Below are 17483 nucleotides of genomic sequence, written 5' to 3'. Positions count from 1 at the left end.
CCCCCCCCATTCTTTCACGATGAAGATCGGATATAGCTGTTAAGTTTTTTTGTTGTTGTTGTTTGCTTGCTTGTAAACATGCATGTAACTTCCTTTCTCGGTTCATTAAATCATGGTCTACTTTTTATCGGTCGGATCTACTTTTAATTTGATTTGACTAGCTGACTTTTCGGGGGGGGGGACTTTACGCCCTATGCAACATTTTCTTGCTTTGACACCGAAAGTTAGGCCTATTAATGCAATTGAATGCTTTGATTTTACTTATTTATTTTATAGATTTTTTAAAGTATACTTTGTTTTGATTACCAGACAATGTATGCGTAATCCCACAAATGAAATTCAAACTAAATAAATACACTCATGAAGAAAGGTCAACATTTGTTCGGGGTAATCCTTGTGTACCTTTGTTTAAGTTTTTGAAATTTGCTGAACAATGTGGTGGACATAAGGTGATTTAAGAGTATATACGCTTATAGAATTGATTTGTTTGGAACACATCATGCATGTATATACAGTATATATATATTTCTTAATGTATTTTGTTGCGTATGTGCTGTAAATGTACGAAATACATTAGAGCAGCTTTCAGCGCCCCAAGTGGCTAAGTGGTAACTCTGAAGGCTCACACTGCTAAAAGCCTATTTAATACAGATAGCTCATTGTGTAGCTTTGTGCTTAACAACAACAACAACAAAAAAAATATTTATTAACCTTATCTAGTGAATGGTGGGTCAGTCATTCTTGGGGCATAATAGGCCCTAAACATTTAAACGTAGCTAATGATTGGTAATAAATTATTTTGAAATTTTTATATGCTTTTACAACATTCATATATAATTTTAATGTATAAAATTATGTAGGAATAATGAATGGTAGGCCAATCAGTCTTGGGGCATAATGGGCCCTAAACATTTAAACGTAGCTCGTCTTTTGTATTTAGGTATTTCTTCTAAGTTAAGCAGAAAATACTTTCAAGTCTTTTCTTTGGTAGCCGTTGTCGTTGAGCATACAAAAGTAACTTCAATCATTGTTTCATTTTTACCTTCTCGTTTCCATTGTAAACTGAATGCAACAGCTTATATTATCAGAGGCCAAAAATAACATTTTACAAAAAGGGTTGAGATGTTTAATTCTTATTTTGGATATGCCATTTTATTGAGGAAGTACCTTGGGAATGAGTGTATGTTTTGGTGAGTGTTTTTAGTGGTTTGTTATCTATATCCACAATCACGAACAACGAGCAATAATAACGACTCAGTGTATAACTGAGTTCTATATTTTCTATAAAGTTTGATCGCTACACTCATATCTGTATAGGTTAAAATGATTAACGTTTAAATCGATTTCCCGAACTTGTTCTCACTGTTGTAACCAGACGTTAGTTATTTAAATAGTTTGTTGTTGTTTTAATAAGGATGTCTTTATACATGTGTTTGACTGTTTCAAACCCAGGTAGTGATATCGACGCAAGTATCGGTTGATGGCCCCCTACTGGCGGTATCTGACAACATGTTTGTGCACAACAACTCCAAGCATGGCAGAAGAGCGAAAAGACTTAATCCCGCCGAAGGTAATTTATGACCTATTATATTGGAACGTTATGTTTTGTTCGAAATTACGAAGAAAATGAATGATTAAGATTCAGTAGCTGAAAAGTAAGTGTATGATAAATGCAATTATAAAATCATAAACATTTTTCGAAAATTTGGAATTTCTTACGATTAATGTTATCGGTAGCTGGCGCTATCGTGTATAAACATATGTCCCGAACACAGGTATTTTTTATATAAAAATTGTCCATTTTTGAGAAGTTTTATAAATTGATATAGGGTTACTGAACTTATAAACAAAATCTCAATAATCGAGGGAAAAACTCAGAGTGTTAAACTAACTTGAAATTTGTTCAACATGGAAAGTTTCCAAACGTCCATAATTTCATGCCAATTGTTTAACTTATGTATATATATATATATATATATAACACGCCCTTTTACAGTTCCATTTGCTGTTACTCCGTGTATTAAAGCCATCAGTCCGAGTGAAGGATGGACGACAGGGGGCAGCACCGTAATTATCATCGGTGAGAACTTCTTTGATGGTCTTCAAGTGGTATTTGGTACCATGCTCGTGTGGAGTGAGGTGAGAACCGCTAGTCTTTAATCGTATTTGTTTCAACACCATTAACTGTTAACTGTGGCACAGCGATATGTCTGCGGACTTATAACGCTAGAATCCGGGTTTCGATACCCGTGTTGGGCAGAGCACAGATAGCCTATTGTGTAGCTTTGTGCTTAATTACAAACAAACAGTTAAAGTAACGTGGTAGGTATATGTATATAAAATCTTAAAACGCATTCCAAGTACGAGCAAAGACAAAACATATAAAAATAAATGTCAAAACAACCTATAAATTCGTAGGTAGTGTACAACTGCATATTAGCATTCAAAAAGCGTTGAATATAGTTCGTCTCTTCAATTATACATCAACGTAGGTAAGAATTTGTCCTGAAACAACAGGTGAGCCTACTTGAAATTATTAAAAGGCCTGGTTCAGGTGCAGAAACTTATAATGTCTTAAACCTTAACTATACATTCATTGTCTACAGCTAATTATGGGATGGTATAGTTGTCCAGTAATGAAATCAGTTGAAAAACAGATTCTTACCCGCTTTGGCGTATAATTGAATGGCTATCTTCAATGCTAGTACGCTGCTTATGACTTTATAGTTTTTTTATTTCTGTATGTTTTGCCTTTGTGTGTATTTCGATTACGTTTTTAAGGTTGGATATTTTCACTTCACTGTTCTGTGGTCGCTTTCACCCACTTACACATGATTATGTTAAGTTCTCACTTTGTATGTGTATTACTACTATATGTAGTTATATATATACTATTTATTTCTAACAGCTAAAACAAAATGTACAAGTTTTTGTCTTTACCGATTAGATACAATGAACTTCAACTGTACAATAACGTCCTGAAGGTCAGTAATATATTACTTGACGTTACTGTTAAGATTTCTTAATTCAAAGCGCTCATCCTTTAAGACAAACACATTATTTCTAAATTCAAAGCGCTCATCCTTTAAAACAAACACATTATTTCTTAACTAAAAGACATCCACCCTTTAAGACAAACACATTATTTCTTAATTTAAAGCACTCATCCTTTAAGACAAACGTATTACATATCAATTAAATAAAAGCACTCATCCTTTAAGACAAACGTATTACATATCAATTAAATAAAAGCACTCGTCCGCTATGACAAATACTTTACTTCTTTAATAAAAGAATTCCATTATTTAAGACAAACGTAATACTTCTTAACTAAAATAAATCCATCTTTAAAGACAGACATATTACTTCCTAAGCAGAAGCACTCGTTATTTGAGACAAATCATTAATTTGTTCCAATTTTCAACATTTGCTATATAGTTTTCAAAAATCTCCCTGTCTCATATTTTTAACTTATGCAAATCTCAGAAAGTTATAAGTGGTCGTTGTTTTAACTAGTCTATTCCCAATATTGTATGATTTTGTTCGTTTTGTAGTTTTAGCGCAAAGCTACACAATGGAGTAATTGCGCTTTGTCCACCGCGGGTAATCGAGCTTAGAATTTTAACGCTATAAGTCCATAAACTTACCGCTGACCTACCGTGGAACATCTTTCATGGACTTACGCTTTACCACAGTTCAATATGTCTATGAGATATAATGTATCTAATTATTCTGTGCGTAATTGAATTATTTGTTATCAAGCATAAGTATTTAACTTCCTTGGTCCACTGTGGTTCAGTGGTAAACTACAAGGCTTACAACGCTAAAATTCGGAGTTCGAGTTTTGCGACAGCTAGTGATCAAGGAACTTAGTTCAAAACCATTACATAATTGTTAGAACTGTAGAAGACGTAATGTTTAGACATTATACGTCACAACACTTATCAGTTTTGATATAGATAAGAAAATGGTGTAATTCATTATACGTCACAACACTTATCAGTTTTGATATAGATAAGAAAATGGTGTAATTCATTATACGTCACAACACTTATCAGTTTTGATATAGATAAGAAAATGGTGTAATTCATTATACGTCACAACACTTATCAGTTTTGATATAGATAAGAAAATGGTGTAATTCATTTACTAGAATTTTCTTGCAAAGGGCTATTCATGCCAAGTCACTTGTAATTTTAAACTGGTGGACTAAAGGAAGCCAGCTTCTCAATAGCGCCCATCAGAGGGATTTGATCGCCAATCCTGGAGTTACTCGTGTTTCATTAAACATGTGAGATTTGATCGCCAATCCTGGAGTTACTCGTGTTTCATTAAACATGTGAGATTTGATCGCCAATCCTGGAATTATTTATGTTTCATTAAACATGTGAGATTTGATCACCAATCCTGGAGTTACTCGTGTTTCATTAAACATGTGAGATTTGATCGCCAATCCTGGAATTATTTATGTTTGATTAAACATGTGGGATTTGATCGTCGCACTTTTAGCGCGTCCTAAAGTGCGGATCCAGTTTTTGCGGCAATGGGGCGCGAACTACGAAACCTCGGTTTAACTGTCCCAACACGCTAACCACTCGGCTTATAGGATAACTAAATATAATTATGTAAGTTTGTTAAATAGACAGAGTCGTCCATAATAACGCACACAAAATGTATTCATTTTTTCTAAAATCAAATTTTGAATCCAACCTTACCGTAAGGTAAATTACCACGAAAGTACAGCCAAAATATACTTAATTATATTTATTGTTTCTTTACACACTTTAAAAAATCACGATTCACGAATTGAAGTGAAGTAAATCAGAAGTATATGATTTACGAGATAAGCCTAAAACTATAAACAGAATTGAAGAAAAAACAGAGACAATTGTACGTTTTAGAAAATCTTCATTTACTGGCAGAACCGTAGTCGTAAATAAATGAAACGTACAGTTGGCTTTGTTGTTGTTTTTTCAATTCTGTAATTATGGAGTTTCACCAAGTACCAATTATATATATATATATATATATATAATTTGTATGTTTGTTTTTAAGCGCAAAGGTACACAATGTGCTTACCGCAGGCATCGAATCTTGATTTTTATGTTATAAGCCCTCAATCTTACCGCCGAACCACCAAGGGGCATATATAGATATATATGTGTGTAAGTGATACTTGCAAAAACAGCTTGTTACATGAATGAGGGGATAAGAGACAATTTAACTTTATGATTTTCGGACCCAACCTTTAAGTAGAGCAAAAATAAAAGTCACACTAGCACTACTTTCGTTTCGTAGCATGTTGCACAGTCAGTAAATGATTGTTACAAGGCACGAGATTTACTTAGCAGACAATATCCATGAATGAACCACAGGTCATCTTGCACTAAACAGCAACTGTATGGGGTTAAACAGCTTGTCCCTTTTGACCTTTAGGTAAGACAGTATGTTGTTTAGAGTGTCACCTGAAGATAAACGAACTGTTCAGTTTCTCCTAAAACTGTTAACTGTTTTTATTTGTTTTGTTAACATTCGTCGGCAAGCGAAAAACGTCTGATGTACAATTTTGTGCAATATATTGAAAGCAGGTAATATAATGTATGAAAAGTTAAATTATTCTAATTTATGATAACGTATTTAAAAGCATTCAGTTAAAAGAGATATCAAATATTTAGACTATATTGTATTTATCTTTTAGCTAATAACTCCACACGCTATTAGAGTTCAAACTCCGCCTCGCCATATTCCTGGTGTTGTGGAAGTAACGTTGTCTTACAAGTCGAAACAGTTCTGTAAAGGTACACCAGGGAGATTTGTTTATGTCTGTGAGTATGTTTTCCCATTATGTTTATAACAATCTCGAATGTTGTTGTTGTTGAATGCGAATATATCATTAACCACATTTTAAGACTCTAATAATTTCGTCCGTCGTTTTACTGATGTCGTAAACACTACAACGTCTTTTATTGGTTATACCTATCATATCCTTCACATCATCCAACTACTGAATAACCATGAAACCATCAGCTATAACTATTATATCCGTGGACATCATCCAACTACTGAATAACCATAAAACCATCAGCTATGCTTACCATATCCTCCACATCATCCAACTACAAAATAACCATAAAACCATCAGATATTCCTACTATACCCTTCACATCATCCAACTACTGAATAACCATGAAACCATCAGCTATACCTACTATATCCTTCATATCATCCAACTACTGAATAACTATGAAACCATCAGCTATACATATTATATCCGTAGACATCTTCCAACTACTGAATAACCATGAAACCATCAGCTATACCTATTATATCCGTAGACATCTTCCAACTACTGAATAACCATGAAACCATCAGCTATACCTACTATATCCTCCACATCGTCCTACTACTGAATAACTATGAAACCATCAGCTATACCTATCATATCCTCCACATCGTCCTACTACTGAATAACTATGAAACCATCAGCTATGCCTATCATATCCTTCACATCATCCAACTACTGAATAACTATGAAACCATCAGCTATACCTATCATATCCTCCACATCGTCCTACTACTGAATAACTATGAAACTATCAGCTATGCTTACCATAATAAGAAATCCATTTCATATCATGTTTAATAATTTTTTAGCCTAACAAAGCTTTATCTAATTTCATTTTTCACCAGCTACCAACGAGCCCTCAATTGACTACGGTTTTCAAAGGCTTTCTAAATTAATCCCCAGACATCCAGGTGATCCCGAAAGGCTTCCAAAGGTAGGAACAAGACAACATTTGCTGGAATAACTTATGTTAGAAATGTGGTATGTAATTGGTTGAATGTAAAGTAGTCGGGTAGTTTTGTTTATATATATTACTTTGATAAGAATATTGTTATAAACATAACATTATTTATTTGGCTGAATGTACGTTATACGTATAGTTTTTGTTTAGATTACTATATTCTTAACCGACAATGAAGACAATCAGGCAATATATATAGACCTTGTTGATATTTCTTATATATATTTATATATAAATATATATAACTGAGTTGGCGTAAACACGTATCTATAATAAAACTTCTTACTTTTGTACGCTTTGTTTTTCAACAGTCCAATATTATTCTATCGCTAGAATACAGAAGAAGCTATAAGGAATTAAAACAACGAGGAGTAAACTTCACCACAATGGTTGTTTTAAGAAAGTTCAAATAACAAAATACATTGTTTCTGGAACTTCTGTGTTGTTAGGATCACCTTTCGTGACCTTCAGACATTTATGTTGATCACAAAATTTGTGAAGCAGTTTCGGTTTTAACCATGTACATAAGTTAACTTAGCTAGAGTTAGGTTCTAAATTCCCCTTTAAATATATCTAATCAAAAACGCCGGAGGTAGGAAAAAAAGTGTGGCCCAAAAAGGATTGAGTGAGCAAGTTAAAGGAATGAAATCAAAATTGGTGGCCAAACTGGTAGCTACACTAATAGTATTGTTAAAAATTTTACAGCAAATATTCATTCATTAGTTAGCCAGTCCGTGTTTTTTGTTTAACATGGGGCATGATGGTGGGTAATTAACAGTTTCTTGTCATCACCCCCATGCAATTGGTACAGCCATATCAAGCATCATTATTTACGCTAATTGCTTAAGGTAATATCACGTGACGCTAAACGCTCTTTAATTCGGATAATTTCATAACCTTTGGCAAATTTGTGCTGAAAGGTTGGCAATGAATAATTAATAATAACCGTCCACCCATATGATTCTTTTAAAAACTTGAGCTAGAAACTACTAATATAGTTTACTTGGCCTAACCAATACTTGTGTATCTGCACGTCCTTTGACCTTGTAGATTTGTTGCTCTAAATCAGCCGTCTTTAACCAGAATGACAAAAATTAAAAATGGTCCACTTTTACTCTTAGGTGAAGCTGTAGTAAAAATGTTAGACCGATAGCTCACGTGACGTTTTGCATAGGCGTGCGCAAAATCAAATTTGAGTGGTTTTTGTTGAATACCTTTGCACATGTGGCTTATATTTACACCAAATGAGATACCAAATTGTAGGTTGATAATATCTATCAGTGTATCAAATTTGAAAAAAAAATATCCATAAAAGTAAGTATGTTTTTCTATCAAATAAAGTTTCCGTAATTTTGGTGCGGAGAAACAAAAATAGGAAGAAACTCAATTAAAATTGGAGATGTTATATTTCAAGTATTTCTTAATGGATTGCCTTGAGATTTGATATGTCTAGTAGAATACATCTGCTGAAAATATATGATAGTTTGGATTACGACAGTCCGAGATACAGAAGGTAGACTAAACTATCACTCCTGTTAATAACACACAGTGTGTCCTACAGCAGGTTGTTTTGGCCGCACGACACTCTACTGTATGTCTGGATATGGTTGCAGGATGTGTGCGTCTCTGAGGGAAATGATCTTACTAACTAAATCGTGATAAGCAAAGCACGGCATTAGGATAGATTTTTCTCTCTTTAATAGTGCTTTGTTACACGAACTTCTAAGTTTTTATTCTGTGTGTTTATGTGTAGCCACGATTCCTGTCCCACAGAACGAACATTGGCAGTGACCAAGTGGCTATCATGCCGAACTGCATACCGAAATGTCCAACGTTCGAGCCCACGGCATGTCGTTTTACACACCCTGCACATTCTGTTGTGAGCGCGTAATAATAATATAATCTCTTATTCATTTGAGAAAGATCATTTAAGTGGCTGGTGCTTCTGATTGGTTGTCCTTTGTCTGCTCAGCAGTTCTTAATTAAGGACAGCTGTACCCTAACCTTGGGATCCCTGACCTGGCCGTTCACCCCAGATGTTGTACAAGATGTCATTAGATTGGAAACGCTTAGTACTAAATCACTTGTAAGAACTTTTTCCAAAAGTTATTTTAAATGTGAACTCCCTGTCTAATAACGAAACATGCTGTCGCCTTGTATTTCGACGTTCTATCTCGGACTGATAATAAACTAACACATGTTAGAAAAAATACGTCATCGTCACCTGTAAAATAGTCCGCTATGAAAGTGAGAGTTTTTTCAAACAGAATATTTGATATTTAAACATATAACTGGGCTGAATGTTTTATAATCATTCGATAATTTCAGATTTTGATCTGACATCCGTGGTCAAAGAATCACAGTGTGCCAACATTTTGAAAGTAACAATTAAAGTCTGTAATCTATGTTGAAAGAGAACGTGTAGATTTCTAAACATGCTGCTCAACATGAAATACAGAAAATAAATCAACTAATTTGTATTTGTTAAGTTTCTTTCTCCTACGTTAACGATGTATCCGTTAGTTACACGTGTTTAATATTCAATTTTTTATGGTATTATCCTGAACAATATCAAATCAAATTCTAATACAAAAAGTGATCAAATTAGTATAAGAGCTGTAAGAAAAAAGGTCCACTTTAATGTAGAATCTGTAAGAAAAAAGGTCCACTTTAATGTAGAATCTGTAAGAAAAAAGGTCCAGTTTAATGTAAGAGCTGTAAGAAAAAAGGTCCACTTTAATGTAAGAGCTGTAAGAAAAAAGGTCCACTTTAATGTAGAATCTGTAAGAAAAAAAAACGTTCAATTTAATGTAGGAGCTCTAAGAAAAAAAAACGTCCAATTTAATGTAGGAGCTCTAAGAAAAAAAAACGTCCAATTTAATGTAAGAACTGTAAGACAAAAATGTCCAGTTTAATGTAAGAACTGTAAGACAAAAATGTCCAGTTTAATGTAAGAACTTTAAGAAAAAAAACGATCCAGTTTAATGTAGGAGTTATCGTAAAAGGGCCTAGTTTCGTATTAGAAATATAAAAAAAACTTTTGATATCCGGATGCTGTTTTCTTTTAAACCATTCAATAATTTTGTTTGTTTGTTTAGACAAAACTGCTATTATTTTTTTTATGAGAAATAAAATAGGCGCTGAATGCTGAATTATATTTAAACATGAATAGAAAAAACATGAGGAAGAAAACACAGGTAAACAGAACTGTTAGAAACAGTTCTTCACCAAATATTTAGTTTGTACTTTGGACGATACTTTCTGTTAGATATAATGTGTAGAATCGAAACCCCATTAAGATTTAATACACGCTTGAGCAGAAATATGGATGAAAAGTATTATCGTAGATTGAAAAAAAAAGTGATGCCACTTTTTAGTCTTTTTTCATCCTTTGAAATGTATTACTTACAATTTAGTTTGTCTATTTTTTTTTCAAATCATGTAAACGTGGTTTCCCAAGCTAGGGTCTCAAGAGATATTGGAGTGGGTTGCATAACAAGACATATTTCAAAATTATTTATTTATGTATGATCCTAAAATATTTTTAAACAAATAAAACAATAACCACAACGAACAAAAAAAGACACAAGATATAAAAGCAGTACCAGATTTCATTAAAATATTTAACAGTAACCCCACTTCCATATTTGAGCATGGCCCCCCAAAACTGCCTGTCTACTCAGGGGTCTTGAGTTGAAAAAGATTGGGTCTAGCTATCAGGACTCTTAAACTGGGAAAGATTAGGAACCAAATCATAGACCATCTGCATTTGAAACACAACAATAACAGTTTAAACCGTTAGTGTAAAATATGATATAGGCTGTGTAAAATATCACGGGATTTACGCCTTTTTAACGTTTCGACGATTAGCTTTTGTCATTGATAATAAAAACATCCCCTGTGTGTTTTCTTGTAGGAGATAGTTCTAAAACGGGCGGCTGACTTGGCCGAAGTGTTATACAGTATGCCTCGGAATAATCAACTTGCTCTCCCAGCTCCAAGATCCCCGTCTTTGAACAGCGCCACCGCAATGTCCAGTTTCAATGCTTATACGGGTCAGTTGGCGGTTAATGTCCAGGACAATGGGACGGGTAAGTACAAAAGTTATATAAGCAGAATAGAAACAGTATATTACTCCAGAGAATCGAACATTAAAAAAATCTACAAACCCTTTTAACTTATCAACACCTTCAAAATTTTTGAAGTATTCCAAAAACATTTCGGACATAAACCCAACAAGTGACGCTTCCATGAAATTGTTTGATTTGGTTTTTACAGATTACGGCCGGACTCAAGCCAATATGCTCTCTCCCAGGGGTTACGGAACCCACCCCTCCACAGCACACAACAATAACGGGAGCTCTTACGGTGCTGGCACGATGAATGGAAGTTACGGAAATCCAGGGAATCTTGGAAACATGGCGGTGGCAACTTCTCCTTGTCTTCTCAATGGGACCTCAAGTAAGGCACTTTCGAAAATTTTCTTCGATGTAAAAGAAAATAATATACATATATATATATATATATATATATTTGCTAGGATTTAATGTAAGCGATGTATTAACTGTTTTAGCTGAGATTCTATATTCAGTGAGATATATACGTTTAATTTTATTATTTCGTTTCTGTTTATCATGTTATAGGAGTTGGAAGTATAGCCCCTTTTGCAACAATGAACCCTTTCGCTCTCCCAGCCTGCAATGGACAGTCCTACGGAGGGTCAATTGTATCATCTACCAAATGACCTACGTGGGTGTGACGTCAACCATTTTTAACAAGTGGAGCTTCTTCTGCAAAGACACTGGCAAAAAGATTATCATGCTATATAACGAAATGCCATTGGCCCACCTTTTGTTGACGTCATCATAGTTGAATCTCTTTAATAGACAGGAGTTGTGAAGTGACTGTTTATAACATGTAACTTAAAAGTAATTGCGGCTACTAACTCGATTATTTGTGAACCTGCAAAAGCTCTATGCTAATTTTTAACCTGGTAGAATTCTGCGCCAAAATGAAAAACAAAAAGTATGGCGCTGCTGTCACATTGTCTTGTAATTATGATAAACCAGAATCAGGACATTTCAAAATATTGGCATGTGTATTGAATATTGAAGATACGAGTGGTTTTGTATATACATCTTTTTTTTTCCGTAATTGAACAGATAAGGCATTTGTTTCTTCTGCTGTTGATACCGTACTTTCAATTTACACAGTATACAACGAGAACTTAAGTGAGAAGGTGAACATGGATTTTGATGTTTCAAATGATTATGGTTAAATTATGCTGTAATTAAACACAATAAGCCGAAAGTCTCGTCGTTTGTTATTGTCAACCGTTAGAAACAAACCAAAGATTCTACATTCGATGTTAATAAACAAACTATTATGAAAATCTGCAAGCCAAGTCTTAAGTTTGGTAACCAAGGGTGACAGACTGAAAACCTACGTTTAGTGTTAGTGAATAAACGAACATGTCGGCTAACAAGCCACGTACGAGTCTGATAAGAAAGCATAACAACCTGAAGAATACCTACTGTGAATCATGAAACGTAGATCGTATAAGATGGCGGAATATCCATGCTGGACATACTGAAGTGGATACCTTGTAAGACGTGTCTAACTTAAAAATTATACACTTGTGATTACGTCTAATGAAATTATACAAAGAGTGACAAAATGGGCTTTATATTTCATATTTATCAATAGGTATAAAGAGATAATAGATATAAACCCTAAAAATGATAGACATAAACCATAATGGAACGAAATATAGCAAGTTAAGACTCATCTTAACTGGTCACAAGCAAACAATGTTATACTGAGTGGCGTATTTCATGTTCACAATCAAGGGTGATTAACCGATTTTCCTATATGAAAGTCATCCATTCTGTTAATAATGGAGGAAGACAGGTCCAAAATGGCGTCTTTACTGTTAACAACGGAGGAAGACAAACTAAGAACAGCAAACTAAAACCATGTCTGATATTTGTTGATAAGTTTTGAAACTGTACTATTATCATCTTTGAACAATTACAATATATAATAAAAACATTTTTATCTATTGTATAATATATAAACCGATATATATAGCTTGATGATAGGGTTTTCCTTAATTTCTTGTGAACGTCTTTAATGTTGTATGGGTTATCAAGGCTCACGTGTATCTTTTGTTGATCATGTGAATTATGTGAAAAACAAAGATAAAATAGAATTTTTCATTCTGTAAATATATGCGCATATGGTGATCTGTAAACGATTGATTAAATTTCTCGAATATTCTTTACTGTACATGTAATCCTTTAAAACGGGTGAGAGTTTTATGCAAAATAATACATTTTGAGCCAAGTTTTGCACGTCAGTTTTTAGTGACTGTTTTCAGATGACCAGACAGAGATGAAACATACGAAAAAGTACAGAACCATTCTTAAAACGCAAGCTTGGACATTAAATCAAAACCGTTAAGTCGAATTCCGTTATGTTCGCTACAACACCTAGACAATAAACTTGAGCTTTATGTCTATTAAAAGCTTCCTTTACACAGATTTTTGATGATAAAACGATAGAGTAGTTTCGTCATCTCGTAAAAAGTAAATTGTTGCTGTTATAAAAAATTGTAAAACGTGAGTTACGATGAGATCTATCTTATTTATAAGAAGTGTTAATTTACTATTAACTATCCTGTAAATTATGGAGTATCATAAAATTGGAGCAACACTTTTCTACATGTTAGTTGGGATCGTATTAAAACTTGGTTTAGGTTGACTTTGGTGCTTTGCAGCCCCTGAAACTTTAGTGAATAAACTTAGTGTATGTCTTAGATATCAAAATAACATCTGTGTTTAAACCTATGCCTGTGTACCTTAAAAGGTCACAAACCACTCCAAACGTTGATAAGTAAGATTGATACGTTTATCATGTGTCAGGTTTTTGTCCCTCTCAGATGAAGTATGTTTCTGAAATGGACTTTTAAATTAAAATTCTTAAAAATTGTATGAATGTTTTTATGTAAGGCATTACAAGAATAAATATCAATTTTAAAATGTAAAAATTTAACCCATTTTTGCTGAAATTAATCTCTTACTAAGTGTCTTCGAAAAACAACAACAAGAGTATATATAAATAACATTAATGTTTTAATTTATAAATTTATATTTTATAGTCAAAGATCGGCAATAATAAATTACACCTCAGTTTGTTATATAGAATTCCGAGTAAATTTGTTAAAATAGAGTTTAAAAAGTTAAAAATAAAACTGATATATTTTTGAGTCTTTTACAGATTTCGCGAAGAGATTGAAAAGAAGTTCGCGATATTACGAAAATGCTATTACATTTTTAGGAATCCCAATTTAACGTTCGGTTTAGAGAGATGTTCCAATTAAAAGAAATAAAACAAACAATATTCATAGACTATGAAAACTTATTTATACATAAGAATAGAGTGAAAGAGTAAGTAAAAAAGGCTTAATTGGTTAAATTCAATGAACAGAGTGTGTAATAGGGATTAATGCATCATTATCAACGTAACAAGGGGAAAGTGCGCTCTGCAAATTAGTAATTGTTAAGAGAATAGGACACTATTCCCCGCGCTTTTTGATACATGTGTTTTCCATCTTCCACTCTTCTGTTCTGTCGAACGTTCTTTATTATTGTGATTCCAGGTTTAATTTTTGGTCAAGGGGGTTTCACATTGGTGTCCTGTAGATCAGAATTTCCTGCTGCGTTGCACTTTGATAAATAAGAGAAGACCCATTTTGCCATATTGAGGCATTTTAATATATATATACGAAAAACATGCGTAAAAGGTATTATTCAGTTCTCAGGTTCGTACATGCGCCTAAGCTTCTTCTGCCATTATAATAAAACCCACTTACGATGATATAGCATTACAATTTTTATATTTATTAGAACAATAGGTTATCATGCTACTAAGCTACCCTACTTTCGGGAGAATTCAGTTTAATTATTTGTTTAATATATCTTAGCCTTGAAGAAAATTTCAAATACTAGCCCCAACAGTGGCACAGTGGTTTGTCTGCAGATACCCGTGGTGGGCAGAGCACGACTAGCCTTTTGTGTAGCTTTGTGCTTAATAACAAACAAACAAATTCAAATACGAGATAAATCAACGTAACCATTTTGTTTCGAGGTTTCTAAAACAATTTTTCGTCTTACGGCATGCAATTACTTAAAAAATACTAGGTTTTAATAATTTTGTAGATATAACAGGGTGACGGGTATAAAGGTGAACATAGTTTAGTAATTTACAGGCTGTGTAAAGTGACAGATTTGCTTATAGAACAGTAGAGGTCACTAAACGCTAACATGAGTAACTTACGCACACATATCTAAATGTTGACTTGAATATTTATAAATATTATTAACAATAACAAATCCTTCTGTTTCAGTGTATGAGCAGTTTCTGTTGATATAGATATGTAAACAGAACTTCGGAAGAAGGTGGCTGAAAAGATTATTTTATAGATATGTAAATATAACTTCGAAAGAAGGTGGCTGAAAAGATTATTTTATAGATATGCAAACAGAACTTCGGAAGAAGCTGGCTGAAAAGATTAATTAATGTATACAACAATCCATTTTAATTCAGAATATAAAATAAAATGTAAGAATTGATACAGAGCTATGCAGTGCTAAGAAAAAGAGCATTACAATAGAATACAAATAATGTGCTTAATCAGCTAAGAGGTTAGAGTTAATTACTAGAATTACTGAGTTATTTCGTACCATGAAAAAGGCATTAAGTAAATTAAGCGTAATTTACTTAGTCAGGTAAAGGGTTAAGTCACTTAAACAAAAAGGGGGTTTCTTGGAATCGCTGACCCAATTCTTAAGAGAACGTGTTTTTATTTAATTTGCACACTTACTAAATCTCAGAAATATCTGAGTAACTTCATTGTGCGAATTAAATATAGATATTGAACTATGCTAAATAAATGAACGTAAAATGACTGACTTTATTTTCTAAATCAGAAAGAAATTGTCAAAAGAAGTTGTCTGTTCCTTTTCTGATTTGTACAATTAAAAATGCAAACTTTTAATATTCGACTTGAAAGAATCTACCATGTTTAATGATTTTCATATCCAAAATTAACTATGACAGTTTCTTTAAAGTTGGTTGTTTTCACAAGAAAGCCTTTTCTGTATTACTCTCAAATTTAAAAGCTTTTAATAGGTATATAAACACATTGGAACGTATTTATATAATTGAATCCCAGCTTACATTAGCACACCTAGTATATGATGTTTCTACTTCCTTCTCGTCAGATGTTACATAAGTAAAGAACATTTCATCTTGTTGCTTCCCCCTTACAAAACACATTTCTGATTGATGACCTTGACACAGCGAAAAGGTCACAAAAATGTTACCATTTTGATTTAAAAAATGATGAATAAACATTTTCCAGGAGCACAATAATAAGAAAGGATGACATAATCAAAGCTCCATGGTTCTGAAAGGTGGCAGCAGTCGTATCTGATCATTGAATAGAGTCACCTCTACAGGTAAATAATTTAACTAATTATTCAGAATTTTAATATAAAAACAAATCGACCGACAGACCCAAATTTTTCAGGAAAAGTTCGAGAAACAAGATATTTGTTTGAACTGGGCTTAGAACTGATTACTTGAATTACACAGTTATGCACTACAGCAAATTAAATGCAATTTGCTTAACCAGGTAAAATGTTAGAATTGATTATTAAAATTACAGAGCTATGTGGTAACGTGAAAAGGGGACTACAGTAAATTACAAGTAAGTTGCTTAATCATGTCAAAGGTTAGATATGGTTACTATAATTACATATCTATGCGGTTTCAAGAAAAGCCATTACTGTAAATTAAACATAATTTGCTTAATCAAGTCATATTTCATACAATCTGTAATTCCTACTATTTTAATGGCTTGGATATACATTACCTTAGAAATCACCAACCTTTCGTGAGATCTCAGATCTGCCCTTGTAGTAAGTAAATAATTAGAGAAATTGCATTAAGAAAAGAACGTCTTTATCTGTTTTCTTGTGATAATACTTCAATTTCAACGGGTTTGTTTTGTATGTGTACCGTCATGTTTATGTGTGCAATAAATTCCTTTCATTTTGATGTTTCCATTGATTGTTGTGAGTCTGTTTCGTGGTAGACAAGAAAAGTCACAAACTTGTGAAAATAAAAATTCTGAAATGGTTTTTAACTGAATAACATTAGTAACAGAAATATGAATCTTAAGTTTTCAGTAGGAGTGTGGCGACACAGCGTATCGTGATGACGTGATACGATACGATTTATGTATTTTCACGAAATTTGGCAAGCTTTCAATAAACATGATAAGTTTATTGTACAGAAAAAATCAGAATTTTTAATAAAGTATTTTTACTAAAAATTAATGTTTTAATATATGGAGTCAAAGTAGTCATTGCTCTGAGTGTAAAGCGATTTTCATATTAACATTAAAAATACTTTTATCATCTAAAAATTAACAAGTTTCTTTTGTGTAATCTCTGAAACTTCCGAAATAAATTTCCAACTTTTTTTCGATAAATCTTCATATTTTATCTGCTATGTTTACTACCATTATTTTATGCGAAGTCAGTCAGTTTCACCAGCCTCGTAACTACTATAGAATATACAATATAAATCAAAATTATCCTTTTTTTCTTT

At 33.0% G+C, this 17483-nt stretch overlaps 1 protein-coding gene across 1 annotated transcript in view; it reads left to right on the top strand.

The window, feature by feature from the left end:
• LOC106465285 (transcription factor collier-like) overlaps positions 1-14833 on the top strand; it is a 62116-nt gene extending 47283 nt beyond the window's left edge. Inside the window, exons 8-14 of the mRNA XM_022393150.1 lie at positions 1453-1570; positions 1997-2139; positions 5699-5825; positions 6691-6779; positions 10723-10897; positions 11085-11267; positions 11450-14833. Of these exons, the coding sequence (XP_022248858.1) occupies positions 1453-1570; positions 1997-2139; positions 5699-5825; positions 6691-6779; positions 10723-10897; positions 11085-11267; positions 11450-11550 (936 nt within the window). The 3' untranslated portion in view covers positions 11551-14833. The remainder of the gene's footprint in view (positions 1-1452; positions 1571-1996; positions 2140-5698; positions 5826-6690; positions 6780-10722; positions 10898-11084; positions 11268-11449) is intronic.
• The last annotated feature ends 2650 nt before the right edge of the window (positions 14834-17483 follow it).

Source organism: Limulus polyphemus, unplaced genomic scaffold (genome assembly GCF_000517525.1).
Source record: "Limulus polyphemus unplaced genomic scaffold, Limulus_polyphemus-2.1.2 Scaffold1895, whole genome shotgun sequence".
In the NCBI taxonomy this organism is placed as follows: domain Eukaryota; kingdom Metazoa; phylum Arthropoda; class Merostomata; order Xiphosura; family Limulidae; genus Limulus; species Limulus polyphemus.
Note: the sequence above shows the minus strand (reverse complement) of the source record. Positions and strands in the feature narration are given on the sequence as shown.